We start from the raw sequence: 24,400 nt of genomic DNA, 5'->3' as shown, positions 1-24,400 counted from the left end.
AATAAAGTTAATCTAATACATTAAAATCATGAATATTTAAATATAATATAATGCCTAATGATAGTATTATAATCAAAATATGATAATCAATAAGAAAATACGATAATTTACTTAGATTAATTTTTCAAAAATTTTATCGAAAGCTCTTTATTTAACCAAACTTAAAGCTAAACATAAATATAAATCATTAAATTTTTGTTTAATTTCTAGATTCAAAATTTTTTTTTGATCGATGTAGGTATGTTATAAGTAATAAGTATAATTTTGTTTATTTTTAAATGATTTTCTAAACATTCAGAAGTGAGCATTTTTTTAAATATTAAAAAAATTATAAATTAATATAATGACAAAATAAAGTTTTATGGAAAAAAAATTTTAGAAGCTATAGGTATAATTTTTATTCGGATAAATTATCTCACTAAGAAAAAAAAACTATAAAATTGGAATGGTCATAATACTGAGTAAAAGAATCAGTACTTCTATAGTGAAAATGAAATATACAGAAAGATTTTAAAAACAAAATTAAAATTGAGAAATTATTTTCAACGCATGGTATTCTATAATTGTCCACGAATAGAAAAATATAAATTATAGGATTAAATCCTGTTTTGCAAGCCCGGGCCTTCACATGGTCCAATCTTAAGACTTTTATTTTATTAATCGCGGACAATTGTCTATAATACGATACTTGTTTTTCTTTACAATAGCTCAGAGCCGGTTTTATTCCGGCTAAAATACTTGGATATCATTTATTTAAGGTACAAACTTAAACTTAACAATTTGTATTTGAATGGAAGATGTGAATTTTACATATTAATAACAAGAACAACTGTGTTAATAATCATTTCTGGTGCTTTCACACAAAGTGCCAGTTAAGCACTGATACCCAGGGATCTAAAGGGACAATGGCCGATAAATTGATGTATATCCCCAATGATGATACACAAAAACCCAGTCCGAAGATTGCTTTTAGTGGATGAGGTTTGGACTTTAAACTTAATGAACCAACCAATCAAAATTCAATACAAGTCTCCAACTTTGTTAAGGTAACGAATAAGAAAATATTATTATAAAACTGTGGGGATTAGTGTAATAAACAGCCCACTCTCCCTGACTGATACCCCTCCCGCTTGTTCTCTAGGGGCTCAACCACTGTGGGGCTACCAAGCATTTAATATTTAAAACTAAATTCATTTTAAAAATGAGAAGGGGGGGGGGAGTATCAATGCGTAACAGTGTGAGAAAGCGCCTTTTGACTTCATACTCAAAACAAACAGAAACTTTTGTATTAAACTTAATGCCCATTACAATACATACCTATATAAATACAATATTAATATCTAGATAATAAACATAACAATATTAAAAATCAATGATTACTGACTAAAAATTAATAATATGCACCATTTTTTTCTTCAGTGGATTCATTCCAGAGAGGGAGGGAAAGGAAAATGGCTGTTAAATTAATCTTCCTAATCAACAATCAGATGAGGCATTTCAAAATTTAGGGAAAGATTAATTTAGCATCCATTGTCACATCTCTGTTTCCCTGGAATGTAACAATAATTCCAGTATGGCTTGGAAACCGATTAATATCCGCTGGATTAGAACCGGTTCTAAGCCATTCTGAAAATCATGTATTTTAACGTATTAAATTCAGTTTTCTACGAATATAAAAATGTACAATCATTATATTAAATCCAGTTTTGTTAGTCGATGCCTTCGACATCTCGGGGCTAACCAACCTAGTTTTAATCATATATTTGTACATTTTTTATCAGCGGAAATCTGTTTATAATACGATGCGATAAATAACTAAGAGAGTTTATTCAGTTCTTATGGGTTAGATTAACTTGTAAGCTAGTTTTGATGGCATCCTTGACAGCCTGGAAATCCTCGTTGATTGGTTGATTATCGTGTTGGTAGTTGTCGGCCCTCTCCTGCAGTTGACCCAACATTTCCATATATCCTTCCAACCTTAACATAATAATATTAACTTCAGGGACCTAAAGGAATGGGACAATGGCCCATAAATTGATGTACATCCCCAAGTTATCCCTTTTCTAATTTATACAATTAGTGGTTGAAACGTTTGGACACTCAACTAAATGAACCAACTAATCAACATTAAAAAAAAGTCCCAAAGGTTGTTGAGCCAACGAATAAGAAAAGGTAGCAATAAAACTTTGGGGACTGGTGTAATAAACAGCCCAATGCCCTCTCCCTCCCGACATGGAACTAATAGAAAGATAATTATGCGCCTCCGAAAACCTTCAAGATAAATAATATAAACAGGTACCTACCTATTCAGTTTCTGATAATCTTCATAAAGAAGTAGAATTGTTCGTAACAGATAAATGCACAATATCCCTAATAACCAGTTGTTCATATTATAATTCATGCTTAACAATATCATATGATTTATATTGCACGAGTTTTTTTATTCTGAGTAAATAAATAAAAATTAATGACTTTATAGAAGAAAAATGACATTAGGACTAAAGAAAAAATAGGTAGGTACATACTTTAGACATGTACAATCAATTTACAATCCTTATATAAAAGTAAAAAGATGTCTTCCGTTTGTAACGAGGGATCTCACAAACCGCTGAACCGAGGTGTCCTATAGAGAAGTGGTTAGTGCACTACGCTGTGGTTGGGAAAATCCGAGTTCAAGTCCCCTCATATATAATGCACTTGGATGACAAATTCTGTAACATAGAATACACTCAGCTGTGCGCGAAGCCTACCAATCTAGGATTGGCCAAAGGATTCTCACCTTCTATCTCCTCGTGCATCTGAATCCTGACTTCAGATAATCAAGGCTACATACATACAGACAACCGCTGAACCGATATGATTCTTCTTTACTCTGAAACTATTCATAGGGAAGGTTTAACCATTTTTCGTTGTTGTTACCTACAGCACCTTCCAAAGATAAATCGCTTCTAAAGCAAACACTCTCCTACAAGATCGAAGCCGCTATTTTCTATTATAATAATGATTCCTAGAGTGATGGTGAGAACAGTCTGTACAGCGCTTGTTACATTCCTGATTTCATCCATTTTTAATTTACTTTGTTTGTCTGTCCATGTAACCAAAAAGTCATTGCAGTTTATCTTAAATAGCAGACAAGAAAACCACTATTCTTGCAAGCGTTACAAACTAAAAAGGGCAATAAGCATAGTAAAACTAAATGATATTGAGGGATGAACACTGGTTGATAAATGTACCGCCAATTTTTTTTTTGCAAATATTGGTCCCTCTATAACGGACGAACGAACATACAAAGTAAATTATAGAGTTGCTGCGCTATAAAAACAAAAATGGAAATTGTCCTCTTCAGGGAGATAAACATTGTCCGCCATTAACAAACTTTTCAAGCTGAGAATAAAATACTTTATAAACACAATAAATGCTAAACCCCTAAAATTCAGGGGAGGGTGAGGTTTGTCGGGAAATAGCCTAAAGCTACCCATAGACATTTGACTTATAGAGCTTTCCAATGTCACATCCCTCCCGTTTTATCTGAAAATGTGGGATAGGGGGGTACTTATTGAAATCTTTTTCATTAATTTATATTGTTACATTTTGCAAAGCATTTTAAGTATCCTTAGGTATATACCAATAGTAACTGACTGTATATCTGTAGCTGATAATCGCATTAATCACTTAACCAACATGGTCCTTTAAAGTTAAGCTCGTTAGAGGTCCATGGAATATGTATAAGCATTAAGGGGGTGATGTCACCACTGAAAAAACACAATATATTCCCCCCCTATAAGAATCCTTTACCTTTTCCTTTAAAAAATTATTAAGAATACTCCCCCCCCCCTTTTGATTTTCTGTCCCAAAATGCCGCTTATTAATTATCTATAAAGTATTTTTTCCCTAAACGTCATTCTAACCGCCAGCTTACAGAATTCTTCATTGTTATTTTTGTTGAATATTATTTGAATGTTTAATTCATATAAAAGATTTTGACAACATAATCAATATAATATCTGAAATAAACACATATGATGTATTATGCAAAAACTGTTACAGACAACCAATCCTCTGCAAATATTTTATTGCACATGTAATGGGCAACGGAATTATCCCCTACTATTATAATCAAAATTGTCCCAAATATAAATTTACAGCTACATTATAATGAAAAATTTAAAATTACAGAGGGTAAAAAATGATAAGGTAATCTCTTTCAATCTGATTTTTGGAATACTGATTTCTATTACAACAAGCTAGGTATATACATAATTTCATGTTATAAGTGAAGCATCTCTATAATCAAGTCCTAAAACAATAAGTATAATTAAGTATGTCATTATCATCCATATTTTTTACGGTTTTGCAATTTTTCTTACAATTTTGTTTAGACACATATTTCATTTAGCTTTTTCAGTTCTGACATTCTAGTTAATTAATGTTCGATCGTTTGTCTTTCCGTTTCTAAGTATCGTTTTTATGGATGTTGTCATTCTAGTTATCCAACTAGAACTACAATAAGTAAGAGCTTATTAATCTTAAACAAAAAAGACATAAAAATATAAACTTCCTATAAGATCAATAATCAAAAAATCTGAATTTTAACAATAATACATAGAAATTTTCAACACCAAAATAATTGAAATAAAGATACCAGTAAAGTACACAATTTGACGCGGCATTCTGCGCATTTTAGTAAAAACGACGACATTTGGATATTTTGGCGGATTTAGAAGAACTACATATAAGGATTATGGTCTCATACTCATTATTTTCAGTAGCGAAATTACTAAAAATAATTGATTGTTAAGGTGGTGATTTCTAGGCCAATTAAGCCCTATGTCATAAGCTCTTTATCTCTAAAATCAAGTTCAAGTACGACGATATTTCATATTTGATATCTTGTATTTCAGCTAGTAAACAATATAATCAAATACAAATTTGCTGAAATATTTTCTTTAAAGTGTTTGAGAATCTAATTCAGAATAGTGATTTAGAATGGGTTAATATAAGCAGCATTTAAAAGCATTTTTCTAGTTTAGCCTTCTAATTTGATTTTCATGAAAAAAAATTTTTTGCTATTTCTCTTTAAAATTTTTTGTCAGTAAAATAACGGGAAAATTTAAGATTATTACTTTTTTTTAAATCAAGAAAACTTCTGTTGTAGATACCATTGGGTATAATATGGGCTTTTTTGAAATTGAAATAATGTGACAAAATTAGAATATTTAAAAGAGATATGTGTTGAACCAGCATTGAAACCTGACCACGCATACCTCTAGATTTCCAATAAGAGTTAAAATACTGATTGTGCCCTGGGTCCTAACCTTGTCCCTCTGTCACTGCACTCCGGTGCTAACTCAACCCACTGGCGCTGAGCGTCAATTGGCCAGAAAGCCTAGCCCATTTCCCATTCTTGCAGCCGCTGGTGACGGCTGCCTGTCTGTCCGTCTCTTAGCTGTCAGTCCTCTAAGGTGAGGGGCCGCGAATACGTCTGTCAGAAGTCTAGGGGAGCAGTGCATGACCCCCTAACCTTCTGAGGGGAGAGTTGCAGTATGCCCTTACCTTTTTTTAAAGAATTGTAGAGTAGCTTCGCTGCAAGTTCAGTATTGATTGTTTATTTATCATACCACACAAAGGGTGGGTCTAATTTTGTATTTAACTTATTCTTCTATTATATTGCTATGAAGTAATGGTTTCTGATTTTACTACAGATGTTGTTTATTGATTATACTAGGGAGTTGTCCCTTGTCTACCTTGCCCCCAAGGTCAGGCATAGACATTGATTTAATCATTGGAATTACTATGTTTTGCCTATATGATTTAACTTTGCATATCTTTATACCTGTACATATGAAATGTAATGCATTCGGAATCTTTGACAAAGTAGCTTCAGGACAAAGTAGCTTCCGGACAAAGTAGCTTCATGACATTAACTTAAGAAAATTAGCTTCCAAGAAAAATAGTAGCTCGGCCCCCTGGCCTGCCTAGCCGCGGGCGCTCGGCCCCCTATCCTATAACCTAACCTAACCTAACCTATGTTAGACTCAGAACATTTATTAAAGAAAAATATCATCAACTGATAATACATAGGTGGTTTAGAAATTCGTGGAATTTGCAAAAAGTGGTTGATAGATTTTCACAATTTTTAATATTGTTTTTACAAGTTTTGATAATATTTTTACAATTTTTTGGTTAGGTTAGGTTATAGGCTAGGGGGCCGAACGCCCGCGGCTAGGCAGACCAGGGGGTCGAGCTCTGCGGCCATGACCTTTATTAACAGTGGAGGCTACTTTCCTTAGGAAGCTACTTTGTCCTGAAGTTACTTTGTCCTGAAGCTACTTTGTCCGAAGCTACTTTGTCCAAGATCCATGCATTTGATGTAAGTAGTTAGTTATTTGTGTGCCGTTGATTAATATATATATATGACATAGACTTTACCTGGTTTATGATTCCATATCAACATAGCTGATACTCGAGATATTTGTCATGCACGTAATGCGTGGACCCACCATTTTAGGGGTCACCTAGCTGATCTATAATTAGTGAACTGTACGTCCATATGTCTACTGGTGCTCGTTATTTAAAGAATGGCCTCTAGTACATCTGCCCCCCCCCCCCCCAAATAATATTTATTTCACTTGTTGGTTATACTTTATTCCTGGCAAAAAGCAACTTGCATGCAGATTAAAATGGTCCCCACCACTTACGCCAGATAGTTGTCTAGGTTATACATTTACTTTTTTTTATTGAATCGTTAAATTTTTTTATTTGGTTTTTATTTGGCTGTTGCACAATGCACACGCCCCTCCAAGTTTGGTTCAAATATAAATTTAATACTTTATTGTAGAAAATTCATGCATACTTTACATACATATGCCTAATTGTTTCAGAAATCTTTACATGAAATTTATTTTGCTCTCTTGTACAAACGAACAGACATATGCCAGTTATAAAGTAGCTTTGCTGTAATAAAAATATATTCAAATTTCCTAAGAATTTATTGCAACTGAAGAAAATCACAAAATAATGTGATTTAATAACATCTAATTTTTACAAAAATAATACTATTATAATTTCAAAAATAATAAATCACATATTAGAAGGTAACAAATAAGTAGGTGTTTGTTTTAACATGGTATAAATGCATAGAAAACGATGACGAGAAACAAAATTACCCCTTCTCTGTAGATTAATTTTTTTGGTTGATTTTATAGACGTCTAATTTAAAAAATCCAATGATGAAAAACAAAACTTCACCTACTAAAATTTAATGTTTCTATGCAATTTTCTATGCAATTATTTTTTAAAAATATAATGTTTTAAAAACTGGTAAAATGGCTAACAAAATAATTATATTATATTAGGTACAATCAAATAGAGACTACTTTTTTAAAATAAACATTCAAAAAAGGTATTTCTATAATAAGTATTGGCTTAAAGCGTTTTTCAATATTATTTTTTCTTTGTGATTGTTAAATTCAACATTTCAGAAATGAATTGTTAGCATAAATAACAAGAATATGATGTAACAGCTAAAAACTACATGTTAGAAAATTTAAATTTGATAATTATTTATATAATATATATATTTATTTATTTTGTATATAAAATTCTGCTTTATGGAAATACCTTTTCAGAAATAAAAAAAATAATCTCAATAATATCACAGCTTTTTTTATAGGCAAAGATTCTAGTTTAAAATATTTTTTCCTTATATAACATTAAATGTTAATATTTCATAAAACTAGAACCTTAAAATTGTCTAAAATAAAGGTATATAACAACAAAAATTTAGGCTAAACAAAAATAAATTATTTTTAGAGATCATATTTGATAACTTTTACTTTTTCTCTTTTTTGTTGAGTTTATTTTTCTAAATATCATTTTTCACATTAGATTGTCTTTTTTTTATCACTTTTTATCACATTAATTATCTATGAAAAAAATTATATTCTCAGTTCTTTTTCAGCGGCCTCTACATAATCTGAATGTATTGAGTTTGCCTGGCTGCTGTATCTTGTGGGGGGCTGTTGGGCGCCCCGCGTCACCCCCCTAGCAGGCCCTCGCGGGGTGCCTACCAGGGGACCAACCACTACCGGCGATATTGACGGTGACCGGGTGGCCAACGGCGATAGGGCGGGCGAGAAAGACGGTGATAGGGCAGACCCAATGCCGCCGGTCATCAGATGACCGTGCGAATGGCCGCTCAACATGTCCTGGCTGGTCATCATGACCGAGGACCGTTGTTGTTGTGACTGCGACGTCATGACGTGCTTGGGTGGTAGGCTAGTCAAAAGGGGTGGGATGACCTCCAGCCCGCTGGCGGTTTGACCGCTAGCTCCTGGGCCTTCGTCCTTCAGACTGGATATCTCCTAGAAAGAAATTAATGTCATTTCTTATCGCTTTCTAATTAGGAAATAAAATTGTTGAGTGACAGACAGACTGACAAACGGGATGAATGGATGGGCATACTGACAGACTCTAAGACAGATATTTAGTTAGATAAAAGGATAGATAGATAGATATCTGGAGGGATAATACCTGAGACAGGGGCGTCCAAGCTTTTTATTTTGGGGGGGGTAAAAATTTTTTAAGGGGGGGGTAATTTGGTTTTGGGGGGGGTAAAATGGCGCGCGAAGCGCGCCGCAAATTTTTTTTACCCCCCCCAAAATTTTTACCCCGGGGGTAAAATTTGCTTGGGGGGGGTAATTACCCCCCCTGAAATCTGTTGGCAGGGGTAAAATTTGTTTACCCCCCCCAAAATTTACCCCCGGGGTAAAATTTATGGGGGGGGTAATTTAAATTTTATAAAAAATTTAGTATTAAAAATGCGCGCGAAGCGCGCAAAAATTTTTTTTGTTAGAGATTTTCTATTTTGGGGGGAGTATTTACCCCCCCAAAATGGTTTGGGGGGGGTAAATACCCCCCCCAAAATCGTTGGGGGTGCCTACGGCACCCCCAAGGTAGGGGTAATTTTTTTTTGGGGGGGGTATTGTTCACAAAATTTTGGGGGTGCCAAATGGCCCATTACCCCCCCCCCCCCCCCCTTGGACGCCTATGACCTGAGAGACATGTTGTAAAGGCTGATACTGAGGTCCCAAATCCGACAAATAGTTAATAGATAGATAGATAGACAGATAGAGAGATGGTGGGTGGGAGGGATATCTACCTGGAAGACATGTTGTAATGGCTGATACTGAGGTCCCAAATCCAACATATAGTTAATAGATAGATAGATAGACAGATAGAGAGATGGTGGGTGGGATGGATATCTATCTGGAAGACATGTTGTAAAGGCTGATACTGAGGTCCCTAGTCCAACAATAAGTTTCATAGATAGGATAGATAGATAGGTGGTGGGAGGGATATATACCTGGAAGACATGTTGTAATGGCTGATACTGAGGTCCCAAGTCCAACAAATAGTTAATAGATAGTTAGATGGAGGGAGGGATATCTACCTGGAATACATGTTGTAAAGGCTGATACTGAGGTCCCCAATCCAACAATAAGTTTCATAGATAGGATAGATAGATAAATAGATAGACAGATGGTGGGTGGGATTTCTACCTGGAATACATGTTGTAAAGGCTGATACTGAGGTCCCCAATCCAACAAATAATCCCAGTTATAGCTTCCTGCAACTTCCTCTTCGCTGTGTACAATACTAAAACAAAACAGATTTGTAAAAGAAAATCACGAAACCTTTCAAATGATATACTTTTACGATGTGTCGACATATTGTACATCTTGTTTTTAAAACTTAAATTCTAAATGTGGGCCGACTTTCCCCCCTTCCACCTTAGGTGCCCCTAGAGGCTTCTAGGGGGCGTATCCGCTAGTATCTTTAATAGAAGCAGAACAAATTAAGCTTCCCATCTAATGTAGTTTACAGACAGATAGACGGACATTTGGAATTATACAGTAGTCGTGCTACAAAAAAATAAGGATAAATGGAAAATAGATAGATTGTATCATGCAGGGGATGATAAGTATAAGACATTAAAAAAAGTTATAGGCCCCAAAAAATTATTAACACCCATTCTTAATAGAACTATTAGTTGAAAAGTATAAATTGATAAAAGTACCCAAAGTTTCGAGAGTTTATGAAACTTTGGGTACCAGTATATGTCACAGCTCAGTGTCCCCTTCCTGCCACCCTGATGGTATGTAAGCAGCATTCAGAATTTAGTAAGATTAAATATCGCCTTACAACGCTAATCCGCTGTTCATACGATTTTACAATAAAAAATATTTTTAAAAATTTAGGTTTTGGAAGGTTATGCTACTTATTTAATACGCATACCTCCTAAGAATTCTCTACTTTTAAAGAACCTAAAAATACCGTGGGTAATATTAACAAGATTTTTTTAAACTAAGGGCTTTCAAAAAATCATTAATGGTATGGGCGAGGGGGGAGGTTAAACCCAAAATATTTGGGTTATAAATTACATTATTAATTGGGGATGTACATCTAATAAACATTCTAGGGGGGAAATTAACTCACCCCCCCCCCTAAAAAAGAGGGAACATTGTTATATGGGAGGGGAAAATTAAAAACAAAATTGGAGATATATAAATCTCATTACACCCAAACGCCTTGGCCAACTTTGATGTTATTCTCAACATAAATATCCCGCCTTAAATCTTCAACTTTTTCATAGTTTAGACGTAGATATCGGAGGGCTCTTTTACACTAGACAGGGTCTAAAAACCAGGATTTACAGGGAAGATTTTTTATCTTTCATTGTCATATCCCAGAAAATTTCTAGTCTACTATGTTAAGAAATAGGTTTATTGACAATATACGTCCAAGGGTCCATAAAACTTTCAAACCCTTAATTTATTCCTTGCGCTTTTTTTCTGACAAAACCTTTGCTGGTGGTTTTGTAAGCTAACACTTAGGGCTAACCTTGCTACTTGAATTCAAAAACATCACTCAAATATAAAGGTTAATCTTTTAAATAGATAAATAGATAGGAAGATATCAACTAATATGTATATCTTTATTTCTGTTTTGTTTTTTAATCGTAACCTTTGGTCTTTATGTTTTTAGAGTTGAGAGTTAATTTTAAATCTAAAGCATCTTACTGTAGATATATCTAACTATATATTTCTTTAATAGGGGGCTAATTATTTACGAAAAAAAAACATTTTTCTGCATGTCTCAGATTTTGATAAAAACTTTCAGTCCCCTTCATTTGGTCATAAAACTAAGGGCTGGGTGATTTTTAACCTTTTTAAGCCATTTAAAGTCCGATTTTCGCGCATTTTCTCACTGTGGTGTTTTCACATGAAAAAAAGGCATTTTTTGTGATTTTCAAGTTTAAAATTTTTACATTAATTTTCAACTTACAGACATGTTTTATATATCAAATTAATCATCCAGATGGGTACAATATAGAAATTTTCTTAAAAATCACAAAAATCAAGAATTACAGGGTGTCCCAACAAAAATGTCAAAACACATTTTTTTAACTTTTGACACTACCACACAAAATATTTTGCCCATTTTTCGCCTTGAGAGTGAATATCATCCATTTTAGAATACATATGAAGTAAATTTGGCGTGGGCACTCCATATTTGGACATTTTACAAATTTTTTACAATTTACAAAAATGTTTTTATCGTAAATAATGAGCCAGGGGTAATATAATAATGTTATAAATAAACTAAAATAATTCTTAAGTAAATTAACTTCTTATTCCTCAGTAAATTACCTGGATAGCGAGCCGGTCATGGATACCGGATGACCCGTCCTGGCGTACACAGAATTATTACCAGACACAACACTGTTCTTCTCAGACATGGCATCCGTGTCCTAATAAATGTAATAAATATACAGATGTGTCACCCAGACAACTACCTGGCCCTATGTCTTATGGACCCTTTTCGTCTACTAGCAAATTGCTTGTTGCTCTTTTGTAGCGTCTTGGCAGTGTTAATATTTACGATGCTATTGGCTGATGTATAAATACCCAATTGAAAGTCAACACAGGGTCCACTGGGTGGGGACATACAGTTATTTGTCCCCTTCCCTTGTCTATTGATTTACTATAATTGATTCCTGACACATCAAGCAAAATTAATTATACTTTTATAAAAGTAACAGAATGTCTATCTGTCTGACTGTCTGTCTATGTGTCTGTAGCCTAAGATCTAAATAACTACTGGACTTATATGGTTCTTCTTTACAGTGAAGCTTCTTATCCTTACAGGAAAGGTCTATATCTGTTTTTGGGGAGAGAATATCTCCAACTTCCCAACAAATATACTCTTTCCCCCCCAAAAAAATCTTTTTAGGACACCCTAACTTCTATACCATCTAAAGTAGGATACGAATGTTTTTTTAGCAACAGACATAAACCAACTATATATTAGCTGCGCTGCTAGTAATGAATCCTACCTGGAGACGATTGTACAGGTCTGCATGTCCTTCCAGGGTTTGGTAGGAGGAGGCATGGGAGGACATGTGTAGAGGAGCTACGCGGCTGCTCGTATCGATTCCCAGCCTTGCAAGGTACTCCTAGATAAAAATAAATATCTATAAACAGATATATTAATAGATAGATATATAGATATATATAAAGATGTATATATATAGATAGATATAAAAATAGATAGATAAGTTACCTTTCCATTCTGAACGCTGATATCACTCATACTATCCTCTGCAAGGCAAGTTTCATTTAATCCAGGTATGCCATTGATCATCCTGATCTCGTGGTCAGCATCCTCCTCTCCCTCTTCTGCAGAGCCCCGTCCACTCGAGGCAGATCTGAATTAGATTCAATATTAATTCATATAATTAATTTCATACAATTACTTTTTCTGTGAATTATATCACTTATAATTACAATTCCTATCATTTAATCAAATTACCAGTGTAAATCTATAAAATCTTTTACATACAGACATTCAGAGCGAGGAAAGTAAAGCACTTTGTGTTTTCCATTCTTCAAAACTGCAATCTTAAAGTTTTATTAGTAGGAATTGTCCACAAATTAATAAACATGAGTTTTAAAGAATTTTGTTATAATTTTAAAATCATCCAATCAACAACCGGTTAATTTTTTGTGTGTGAAATCTTACACCTGGATTGATTCCTTATTGATATAGTAGATATACTATTGAATATAAACTTTAGATAAACAGCCTACCTGTGAGATTGTTCAGATAGCTCTGACTGAGTCAACCGTCCCGCTGCTCCGATTGGGTTCCGCGCCTTCCCGGAGTGCTCAAACTGCGCCACAATATCGCTGTACTGCGGTGGATACTGCGACATAGGCACCGTGCTGTCGAGCGTATCATGGCTGTGGCTACCGCCGGTGGCCGCACCACCAGCAAACTGCATGTTGCTTGTACTGTTCGGGTCCAGCAGTCGCTTAGACATGAACCCATGTCCAGAAAATTTTCTGAATAGTATAAATCCCACAATTGCTATTATGACAATGAATACAAGAGCTATGATTAGTGCCTGGCCCCAGACGGCTACGCCAGCTTGAGTCGAGGGTAGCGGTGCAGGAGGCAATATGTCCGTTTTCACCTGAAGAATCACCAAGGTAGACGTTTTCAGACTGTCCTGACAATCCGTGCTGGCCTGTATCACATAGGTGACATCCTGGTATTGTCGTCCCGTTGGATCCGGGGAGGTAAGGCCGGTGTCAAGATTTTTGGCCACTGATATTTCTCCAGAATCAGGATTGATCTGGAAGTATCCGTCGTTGGATGCCAGGCTGTAGACTACGCGTCCGCCAGGACCTAGATCAGCATCACTGGCCTTCACACGGCCCAAAATATGTCCCGGGGGGTACAGACGGTCAACTGAGAATTTGTACGATTGTGATTCAAATACAGGATGATATTCATCCACTGATTCAATCTTAACTGTAACATCTGCAGTTGCTTTGGCACCAGCAGTATCTGTGGCAATCAAAACAAATCTAAATTCTTGTTCCGTTTCGTAATCAAATGTTCTTGAAGATACAACACGACCAGTTGTTTCGCCAATTTTGAACTCCTCACCGCCATTGATGGTAAATGTAAGTGAGTCGGCTGTGTCAAGATCTTCAGCTTGTGCAGTAAACACCAAAGATCCAGGAGGCAGATTCTCTTTGATTGAATGAATTTGGCGAGCCACAGGGAAAAATGGAGCATTGTCATTTTCGTCAACGACACGAACAACAATGTTACATGTATCAAAATTGAGTCCAACTGATCCAAAAATGGTCAACTTGTATTCTTGCTTTGTTTCGTAATCAAATGAATTACGCAACATTAACACTCCAGGATTTGTTTGGGAGAAGTAGAATGTATCATCCAGGTTGCCAGCAGCTATGCGCAGGTTGACCCTACCAGCATAATCCTCCAATCCAGGTATTGTAAATATCTCAATGTTAGTTCCAGTATTTTCTGACAGGTTTATCTCATAATATTTTCTCTGGAATATTCCATCTGATGAAAAAGCTGCCAGTCGATCCAATTTCAGGTTTATCATGGCAGTTGCTTCACTTCCCAGCCGGTTGGCTCTTCGCAGGCTTGCCTCCAAAGTTTCAGGAACTATTTTAGCATCTTCAATTTTACGCTTCAGCACTAATGCTCCAGTGGCACTCTCCATGGCAAAGTATGGGTTGGGTGTCTCTAGGGCGTAGAACAGATTGGCCTTGCCGCCCAGATGACCTTGGCCCAGGTTCAGCAAGGATTGGCCGATTCTGGCGCTCACAGGATCCAGAATCACCTGAGTTGAATGGTACATAAATAAAAGTTTTCTTTCTTTTATTCAAGATTAGGTAATATCCAGGTTAGCCTTACAAAGTTTGGTTGGTTTCTATATTAAATATTAGTAAGATTTAGAGTGTATGTGTGTGTGCGGGGGGGGGATGGGGTATTATGTTTTATTGGAATGTCTAAACTTTTAATATTAGTTTCAAAGAAAAAATATTTTTTGGGCATCTAACAAAAGTTTCCTTGAATCATTTAAAAGATGGAAAAAACAATAAATTGCGAAGAAAACCTTTTTTTATTTATCATTTTTCTAATAAAAAATTTAATTATTATTTAGGTATCTTTCCTGATATTTAGATTGAGAAAACTGAGGTTTAGTTCCAGCATGTTGCACATTTTGTAGCCTGATAGTATTGTATGGTAAAATTATGGATAGAATGTATTTACCAGTATGGCCTCCAAACCGATTGATATCCTCTGGATTAAACCGGTTCTCGGTTTTGTTAGCCCATGACTCCGGCCCCACAGCTGTCTTATATACGATGGAATAAATAATGCAATGAAAATCAGCAAAAAAAAGGATTAATAACTGTTTTAAACAGCATTTTCTAATATATTTTCTAATTTTATTAATTTGTTAATAAATTTGCCTTTTTAATGTAAGTAAACATTTTAAAAATGTGAGTATAATCCATAATTTTACAAAAAACATTCCTGATGGAAACATAAGATTTCAGACTGGGTGATCCCAAATCTTCTGCCATAGCCACCAGATGAATTTCAGAGCCTATTTCATTGAGGGTAGAGTTGAGGTATACTGTGCCATTCTCGTCTATATATCCAATACTGGAGTCAAGAAGGCTGTAGTGGATCTGAAAAAGATTTTAATATTACATATCTAGCTATATATTTTTGCTATCTATTTTTTGTAAAAAAAACTATTTTTAAAATTATGTATCTGATCCTATTATAAATATAAGGATGTAACTAATCGAAATATATTCCAACTTTTGAGCTGTGTTTTTTTTTGTAGATAGTCTCTTTTCAACACTAGTGCCTTGTATTGTTCTAATTTTTTATCCATTTCTATCTCTCAATTTGTTTCATATTTGATTTAACTATTGAAAAATTTATTTATCAAATAATCTATCAATCAAGCAATCTATTAATCTATCATAGATTAGTAAAATCAATAAATCTGCTAATTTAAATATCAATGAATCCACTTATCTAACTATCTATTGATTCATTTTTCTTTAATAACCCAATCTCCTTCTGTATTTTACTCTTAAAATCTATTTGTAAAATATCTTTCTAACTCTTTATCTATCAATCTATTTATACCTGTCCATTACTAGCCAGATCCGCGTCTGTAGCGGCCACCCTGGCAACCCTGGCAGGCAAAGTCATGTTCCTGCTGAAGGTTCCGCTGTATTCCTGCTTTCCAAAAACTGGCCGATTGTCATTTTCGTCTGTTACCACGATTTCAACCTAAAACAAATAAAATTTATGGTTTTTTGAAGCATGACTAACAGATTGGCAGACCAAGAAAACTATACAATGAATGCTTATCTACACAAAAAATACAACTCTCTGTTTTAAATAGCAGCCTAGAAAATACAAACAGACTGAAAAATTAACCTTTAGATAAGCTTTACGGATCAACTGCAGTTCACGGTAAAATATTCCTGGTAACGAATATTTCCAAAAATCTATGAATTTTAAAGGCTGCTAGCTGCCAAACGGCTGAACGTACAGATCATGCCCGCACACTGTTTTAAGCAGCATAAGAAGGCCTACCAATCTGGAATAGCCATAAATCAATAATGCATAATTATCTCGCAGTGCAGAGAAATGCGCGAAAAAGACCTATTTTGCGCGTTTTTTCTTCAGTGAAGCTTTAATAAGTTATTGATGAATGCTTCTTTAAACATTATCTTTTAAAGGTTTACACAAAGAAACAAAAATCTCCTAGTTATGTAAACACATAACTAACCCTTATAAGTTTAACCATTTGTTTGGTAAGTCAACCAATACTTATTTTCTGTAGTTCAGTTTTTAACATCTTTAATATGTTGCAGTGGGACTAACAGCTATCAGACGCATTGTACTGATGCCATTTTTAACTCAGAGGCCATAACCTCCAGAATAAAGTTTTCTGTCCTGTCTCTGAGTATGTACTGTGTTGGCTCCATCAGAGGCCATAACCTCCAGAATATACTTGTCTGTCCTCTCTCTGTCTTTACCTGAGTATGTACTGTGTGGGCTCCATCAGAGGCCATAACCTCCAGAATATACCTGTCTGTTCTCTCTCTGTCTTACCTGAGTATGTACTGTGTGGGCTCCATCAGAGGCCATAACCTCCAGAATATACCTGTCTGTCCTCTCTCTGTCTTTACCTGAGTATGTACTGTGTGGGCTCCATCAGAGGTCATAACCTCTAGAATATACTTTTCTGTCCTCTCTCTGTCTTTACCTGAGTATGTACTGTGTGGGCTCCATAAGAGGTCATAACCTCTAGAATATACCTGTCTGTCCTCTCTCTATCTTTACCTGAGTATGTACTGTGTGGGCTCCATCAGAGGCCATAACCTCAAGAATATACTTGTCTGTCCTCTCTCTGTCTTTACCTGAGTATGTACTGTGTGGGCTCCATCAGAGGCCATAACCTCAAGAATATACTTGTCTGTCCTCTCTCTGTCCAATGGCTGGGCACCTAGATTGATAGACAGTTAGTTTATTCCTTAGATAGATGTGTAGTTAAATAGATAGATAGACATCAAAATAGTTCAAAAGTAAGTTAGGATACTTAAATGTATAGATAAATAGACAGATGGACATTTTCTATAGATATACAAATAGTAACTTGTACAAAACAAGGATGACAACATTCAAAAGCGTCGAAGCACAAAAGATCATGAATTGATTTTAGACTAGAAGGTTTAAAGAGCATTTGTTAACATCAAGAAAACACAAAACATCTTATCATATATTTGTATATGTTATAATATTTATATTTTTTAGCATAACTGATAGATTAACAGACAAAATAAATTAAATACTGGATGCTTATTATATAGAAGCTTCATTACTAAAAATAAAAATTACCTAAACTAAGAATGCCCGAGAATTTATCCATATTAAAAATGGGCGTGGCCAGTGCATTCTCATGTTCTTGTTGCTTGCCAACAAGCTTGTACGAGTAGGTGAGGTGGGGGTGGCTGTCTATGTCATTCGCCTGGATTGTACCGATTCTTTTGCCCGGAGAGGTACCTTGATAGATAGATAGATAGATTAGTGGATGGATGGATAACTGGGTAATCCTTTTCATAAAGAAAAAGGATCTGTGTTTGTCTGTCTGTCTAAACTAATACGATTCCCCTTTTCAATATAGCTTGTCACTAAAATTTAAAATGGGGAGGGGGGATATCCACTTCTTCCCCTACCCCTACCTTAAGTGCCCATAGAGGCCTGTGGGGATAAATTTTTGTTAGAAAGTTATACTGATAGATAGTTAGTTAGATATCTAGATAAATAGATAAACACACAGTTGAGTTGAAGATACATAAGATAGATATAGATACAAATCGATAGATAGCCAGCAACTAAATTGTGATAAATTATCAGCTAAATTGATAGATAGATAAAAAGTAAGATTGAAATACAGACAGACAAACAGACCGACAGATATATAGATGGCCAGCAACTAATATACTAAATTATCAGCTAAATAAATAGATAGGTAAAAAGTAAGATGAACATACAGACAGTAAGATAGATAGATTGATGGACATACAGACATATAGATAGATAGACAAGCAACTAATGTGATGAATTAAATCAATTTATCAAAGACAAATGGTCAGGGGCCGTTGCGCTGTGTTATACAAAACAACAATATTTTTGTATATAAGTAACAGGATGTCTGTTTGTACCAAAGAATCTCGCTAACCGCTGAACCAATTTGGCTCTGCTTTGCAGTGAAGCTTCCCATAAACAATTCAGATAAATACAGGGACATAAAGGGATAAGACAATGAATGCTAGATTGATGTAAAGTACATCCCAAATGATGATAATAATCAAATTGTTCCAACTGTAGAATTGATTATTTGTTAAAAAGTATCAACAAAAGTATCTAAATTTCTTTAGCTTTCGAATAAGAAAACTAGATTAATTACATAAATAGCGAAGTAATAACAAGCTATTAGTAGATTCAATATTACAAGAAATCTTTAAAAGGTGTTTAAAATGGTGAATTTGTTAAAACACTTTCAAATTTAATTCAGGGAGAGGAAGGGAAATGTGGTAAAAATAACTTAAAACTTTTTTCATCCTATTTCTGCATAATAAAGTATGAAAAAGAATTTGGGGACTGGGGGTGTGAGAACAATTTGTTGTCCATTTTCCTATACCTTTATCCCTAAGCTTAGCGTATGCCACCAGGGATCTCAAGGGATAATAGAACGGCTGATAAATTGATTTTCATCCAAATGATGATACACAAATTACCCCTTCTGTAGATAACAATTAATCGTTGAAAGGTTTTGACACTCAAGTTAATAAACCAACTAATAAAATTTCAATAAAAGTTCTCAAAAGTTGTTATGGTAGCGAATAATAAGAAAATGTTATTTTAAAACTTTGGGGTCTAGTGCAATAAACAGCTCATTGTCCCCTCCCTTCCTCCCTGACATGCCTCAAGTTTGAGAATTGATTAAAGTTTTTATTGGGCGGAATATTCTTTAACACTCAAGGACATTGTGGTCAAGTGGAATTCAGGACCCACATACAACGGTATCTCAAAACTTTGGGTACTTTTATTGAATTTTGTAGTTCAAGACTTTTAACACAAAAATTATATCTACAAAAGGGACAATTTTGTTTAAAATAAGTTCAAAGTATTCTATGTTATCTTGTATTTTGTTGGTCAGTCCATTTATAGAATGCTAAAAAGGCAGTTTCCCTTGAAGTGCAAAGTTAACCAAAAAACTCTCTTTATTTTGTAATAAATAGAAAAAGGGCCAATTTTATGATCGTTAGTTTACTTTAAGTCAAACTTGGTTTGGTTAGGTTATTTTGGGTACAGGTTAGCCTTACAACAAATCCTTTTGAGGGAGAGATTTCTAAGGCTAGGAACGTTCAAGCTTGTTATTTAAGGGGAAATGAAGAGTGTGGGGGGGGGGCTAAATTAATGGGTTTCAAAGATTTAGAAGGGGGTTATGTTATGTATTTTAAAAAATGACTGGTTTAAATTTTTTTTGTGGGGGGGGGGATGGGCCTGGGGGGGTTAAACGCCCCTTTACCACATTTCCTTGGACAACTGGAATGTTTAGCGAAATCGAATATGAAAAAAACGTTGGTTTAAAACATATTGGCCATTCTTAATACTGTTGCTAGTATATTTTATCTATATAATATTTTATGTAAAAAATAACTAAAACAATTTTGTCCATAAGAAGCGCAGCAAATATAAGACAAGGAATTTAGCCTAACCCTCCAAGGAGAGAGGGGACATTAGGCTGTTTATTACACTAGTCCCAAAGTTTTATAAGAACTTTTTCTGATTCGTTGGCTTAACAACTTGTTTAATATCATGATTGTACATTTTTATATTCGTAGAAAACTGGATATAATACGATGCTATACATAGTTTTTCAGTATAGCTGATAACAGGTTCTAATCCAGCGGATATTAATCGGTTTCGAAGCAATAATGTAAAACAATCTTACCTTCAGAAACACTAATAGGAGCTGGCTGCGGGAATTGCGGTTGATTATCGTTAATATCGATGATTTTAACGATAACTTTTGTGTAGCCGGTTTTTGGCGGGGTGCCCTCGTCCGTGGCGGTAACGGTCAACTCATAAGCATCCCTGTGAAGGTTATTGGTGTTGTTTATACTGCCGTTTTCTATCTTTATCTATCTATGTCTTTCCATCTGTCAAATAATCTATTAATCAATATAAGAGATACTCTATCAATCAATACACTAACCATAAAATACATTATCCAATATATGAACTTGATAGCAATCAATTAATATATTACTCAATAAATGTATGAATCTATCTTTCAATCAAAATATCATAAATATATCTAGCAATCAATATATAAAAAATCAATTTATCAATTTTCTATAAACCAAAATTAATCAATGTTTATATATACCATAATATGTTAATCAATCTATCAATTAGTCTATCTATTGATCAATACATAAATCAATCTGTTAATCAATCTATCAAGCGATGTATAATTTAATATATTTAAAAATTTATCAATCAATCTATCAATCTAATTATCAATCAGTCTATCTATTTACTATCATCAATATGCTAATCAATCAATCAATCTGTGAATGTATAATCCAAGCTACAATCTGTCAATCCGTTAATAGATCAATTAATTATTAATCTATTAATCAATATACCAATCAATCAATCAATCAATCTATCTATCAAACTATCTATCTCTTAATCATTTTACATCGCCTTTGATTAATCAATAAATCACTGCATTATGAACAACATGCCTAATTTCTCTGTCCAGAACAATATTCGTCTTGATGATGCCGCTGTACTGTTGATCAATAGCAAAGGCCCCGTCATGATTACCATCAACTATTTGGTAATAGAGACGCTCATTTTCAATACTATCTTCATCAACAGCCATAACCTGATTTTATAACATGTTTGATACTTGCATTATTTATTTAAGATTTTAATTTGATGGAAAGAATAGTATAAAGAAAAAAATGAATAGAATGAGAGAGCCGGAAAGAGAGGGGCAAAACTAGAAATAGATAAAGAAAAAAAATATAAAAAGTTAAAATTACATAGTAATAAAAGGGAGAAAAAATACAAAAATTTAGATGGATAGAAAAAAAAGAAGGATATAGATATTTAGTGAGAAAGCTAAAAAGAAAAAAAGAACCAATATTTTGGACTGAAGCTAAAGATCTATGAAATTATTGGTCTGAATCACAAATAGGTTGTACTTTTCAGGCAAGCTTTATCAATGAGGTGGTTTTAGGCTATTTAAGTGACATTCCCTCCCTTTTCTAGAAGCAGAGACATTACAACTAGTGTGATATAAAATAAGGATGAAAAAATGCAAGTATTCAACATCCCTGGGTGACAAAAGTTCCCTTGTTGTTCCCCTCCCATGCCCGGGCAAAATAGACATCCTGGGTAAACCGTGGCTCATTGTCATTCACATCCAATATCTTGATAACACAATCCGCATATGCATACAGTTGTTCTTGACCAGCAGCGTGACCGATAACGGTCAGCTTGTGCTCCTTGACACTTTCATAGTCTATTAGCTCCGGCTTTTTAAGGCGGATGAGGCCATTGTTGGAGTTGATTTCAAAGATGTCTTTGCTGTTACCCTGCCCAAAGGTGTAGATGACACGTTGGATCCTGCCATCGGAGCGGACTGCCTGAACTTGGACAATGTCGGTTCCAACCTTATCGTCCTCGTTGACAGTTGCAGTGTATACGCTTTGCTGGAAGTTAAGCTTGACCCCGGGCTGAGCCCCGATACGAATCTCGACTAATCCAGTCGATGAAAGGCTTGGGGATCCGCTGTCAGTTGCGACAACTTCAAGATGGAACATTTTCCCTTCCTCTGTAGTCAACCCGACTTTTGAACCAATTTCCCCAGTGTTGGTATCAATATTGAACATATCGGCATACTCAGAACTGGCAAGCAATGAATAGGTAATCTTAGCATTGGCACCCTTATCATTATCCTCAGCTCTTACTTTGACAATTGGCTCCCCAACAGCATGTGTGTTCTCAATTTGTGCCATGAACGGGTACTTGACAAATCTTGGTTGTTCATCGTTTTCATCATCAAGAGTAATGGTCACTGTTGATGTTGACATCCGTGTATCTTCAACACCTTCATCAACTGCTACAACCACAAGAGTGTAGACCTCATTCTTCTCCCGGTCCAGGTTGCCAGTGGTATATATTTCTCCAGAATCTTTATCAATGCCAAAAATCCACTCTGTTCCATTTTGAATTGAGTAGGATACTTTAGCATTAAGTCCCTTGTCAGAATCTTTTGCTTCCACATGGGTTACTGTAGATCCTTTGGCAACATTTTCTTTAATTCTTGCTTGATACCGTGTCTGTGTGAATACAGGATCATTGTCATTACGATCAGTCACACGAATGGTTACATCACATGTTACAGATTGCCGGGGACGGCCCTGATCTTCTGCCTTGATTGTTAGAACATATTTAGACTTATCCTCATGATCTAGTGGAGATGCTGATAATTGGCCAGTGTGGGCATCAACAGAAAACCGGTTTTTCTCATCACCAGCCATTATGCTGTAGGTTATTTTACCATTAGCCCCAGAATCCGCATCAACTGCTACAAATGTATGCAGAGCAGATAGATCTGTATTTTCTGGCACAAATAATGGGTAACAGGAATCAATAAACTGCGGGGCATTATCATTTTCATCCAAGACTTTGATTAACACAGTTGCAGAATCAAAGCTAGAACCTTGTGAAGAATCGTGAACATAAACAGTTACCATGTATTCATCCTGTGTCTCTCTATCCAGCTTTGACATGGTCACAATCTCTCCTGACCGCTCATTGATGCCAAAAAGACCCATAGACACACGGGAATCAATTGTGTAGTAGAAATTGGATGTTGATCCTTGCTTGTCGGCCCGAACAGTTGTGACACTTGACCCTGGATCCAAATTTTCCAAAACATTTGCCTTATATACTGAGGAACTGAATTTTGGCGGGCCATCTGATTGCTTGGTTGCTGTCAGATGTAGTGTTTGCTTGCTCGACTTCTTGGGATTTCCACCATCTTGAGCTACAATTACAAGTCTATAACTAGTCCTACTTGGGCTTAACTTAAGACTCAGCAATCCTGTTATAGAATCCAAATGGAAGGTATTTTCCAGATTACCACTGTCAAGGGTATAAGTGACACGGCCGGCATCAGCAGAATCTGAATCAACCGCAAGTACACGGTGGAACGGCATCCCAATCTCAGTATCTTCCTGCAGCTCTCGAGCATCCGGTGACACAAAAACCGGTTCATGATCATTAACATCCTCAACGTTGACAATAACAGCCACATTGGAGGTTCTGCGACCCTTCTCCTCAAACGGACTATCAGTGGCTTGAACAGTCATGAAGATTTTGTCAGTTTGTTCGTAGTCTAGTTCTTTAAGAAGAAATAGTTCTCCAGATAAGGTGTCCACCTGGAAGTACTTGTCTGGAAACTGGTCCACAATTTTATACCTGAAATTTAAGAATATATATTATTTTCATTAGAATTATATCAAGCTACTTATAGATAATAAATAATTCTTTTCATTGTTAATAGCACAATTGTTCTAAAACTAGCCTATAATTGTATGTTTAGTCTGTCTGTCCATTTATATGTCTATGACTTACTTATCTCTCTGTCTATCTATTTATCTACCTATTTATATGCCTGTCTATCTACAACTTCATATCACTCTGTGTATCTATCTGTTACTAGATCTATCCACCTATCGGTTTATCCATCTGTCTATCTATTTGTTTATCTAACTATAAATCTATCTATTTGTCTATGTACCAATCACTCTGTGTAACTATAGGTCAGTGTATCAATCCATCTATCTATCTGTAAGTCTGTTTATCTGACTATCCATATGTC

General features: G+C 35.1%; 1 protein-coding gene and 1 long non-coding RNA gene across 4 annotated transcripts in view; both read right to left on the bottom strand.

Moving 5' to 3' along the window:
* Positions 1-1,537: 1,537 nt before the first annotated feature.
* On the bottom strand, positions 1,538-4,627 carry LOC145334757 (uncharacterized). 3 transcript variants are annotated; one of them, XR_013884951.1, is made up of 6 exons: positions 3,894-4,627; positions 3,341-3,386; positions 3,011-3,053; positions 2,304-2,373; positions 1,770-1,977; positions 1,538-1,664 (listed from the first exon to the last, which is right to left on the bottom strand). It is a non-coding gene; the product is annotated as an uncharacterized LOC145334757 (long non-coding RNA). The 3 variants fall into 3 exon arrangements; XR_013884952.1 differs by having other exon boundaries at positions 1,802-1,977; XR_013884950.1 differs by having other exon boundaries at positions 1,538-1,977.
* Positions 4,628-6,973: 2,346 nt separating this feature from the next.
* The window catches only part of ds (dachsous cadherin-related 1), a 136,048-nt gene continuing 118,621 nt past the window's right edge, over positions 6,974-24,400 (bottom strand). Inside the window, exons 21-34 of the mRNA XM_080180354.1 lie at positions 21,849-23,997; positions 21,249-21,394; positions 20,447-20,589; positions 17,824-17,988; positions 17,346-17,431; positions 16,060-16,206; positions 15,435-15,587; positions 15,066-15,124; positions 13,152-14,732; positions 12,625-12,769; positions 12,398-12,517; positions 11,712-11,812; positions 9,561-9,657; positions 6,974-8,363 (exon numbers count right to left, since the gene is read on the bottom strand). Of these exons, the coding sequence (XP_080036480.1) occupies positions 7,938-8,363; positions 9,561-9,657; positions 11,712-11,812; positions 12,398-12,517; positions 12,625-12,769; positions 13,152-14,732; positions 15,066-15,124; positions 15,435-15,587; positions 16,060-16,206; positions 17,346-17,431; positions 17,824-17,988; positions 20,447-20,589; positions 21,249-21,394; positions 21,849-23,997 (5,518 nt within the window). The 3' untranslated portion in view covers positions 6,974-7,937. The remainder of the gene's footprint in view (positions 8,364-9,560; positions 9,658-11,711; positions 11,813-12,397; positions 12,518-12,624; positions 12,770-13,151; positions 14,733-15,065; positions 15,125-15,434; positions 15,588-16,059; positions 16,207-17,345; positions 17,432-17,823; positions 17,989-20,446; positions 20,590-21,248; positions 21,395-21,848; positions 23,998-24,400) is intronic.

This window comes from Acartia tonsa, chromosome 12, assembly GCF_053477335.1.
Source record: "Acartia tonsa isolate MP-2025a chromosome 12, ASM5347733v1, whole genome shotgun sequence".
In the NCBI taxonomy this organism is placed as follows: Eukaryota; Metazoa; Arthropoda; class Copepoda; order Calanoida; family Acartiidae; genus Acartia; species Acartia tonsa.
The sequence above is the reverse complement of the archived record's forward strand: the minus strand, read 5'-3'. Positions and strand labels throughout refer to the sequence as shown.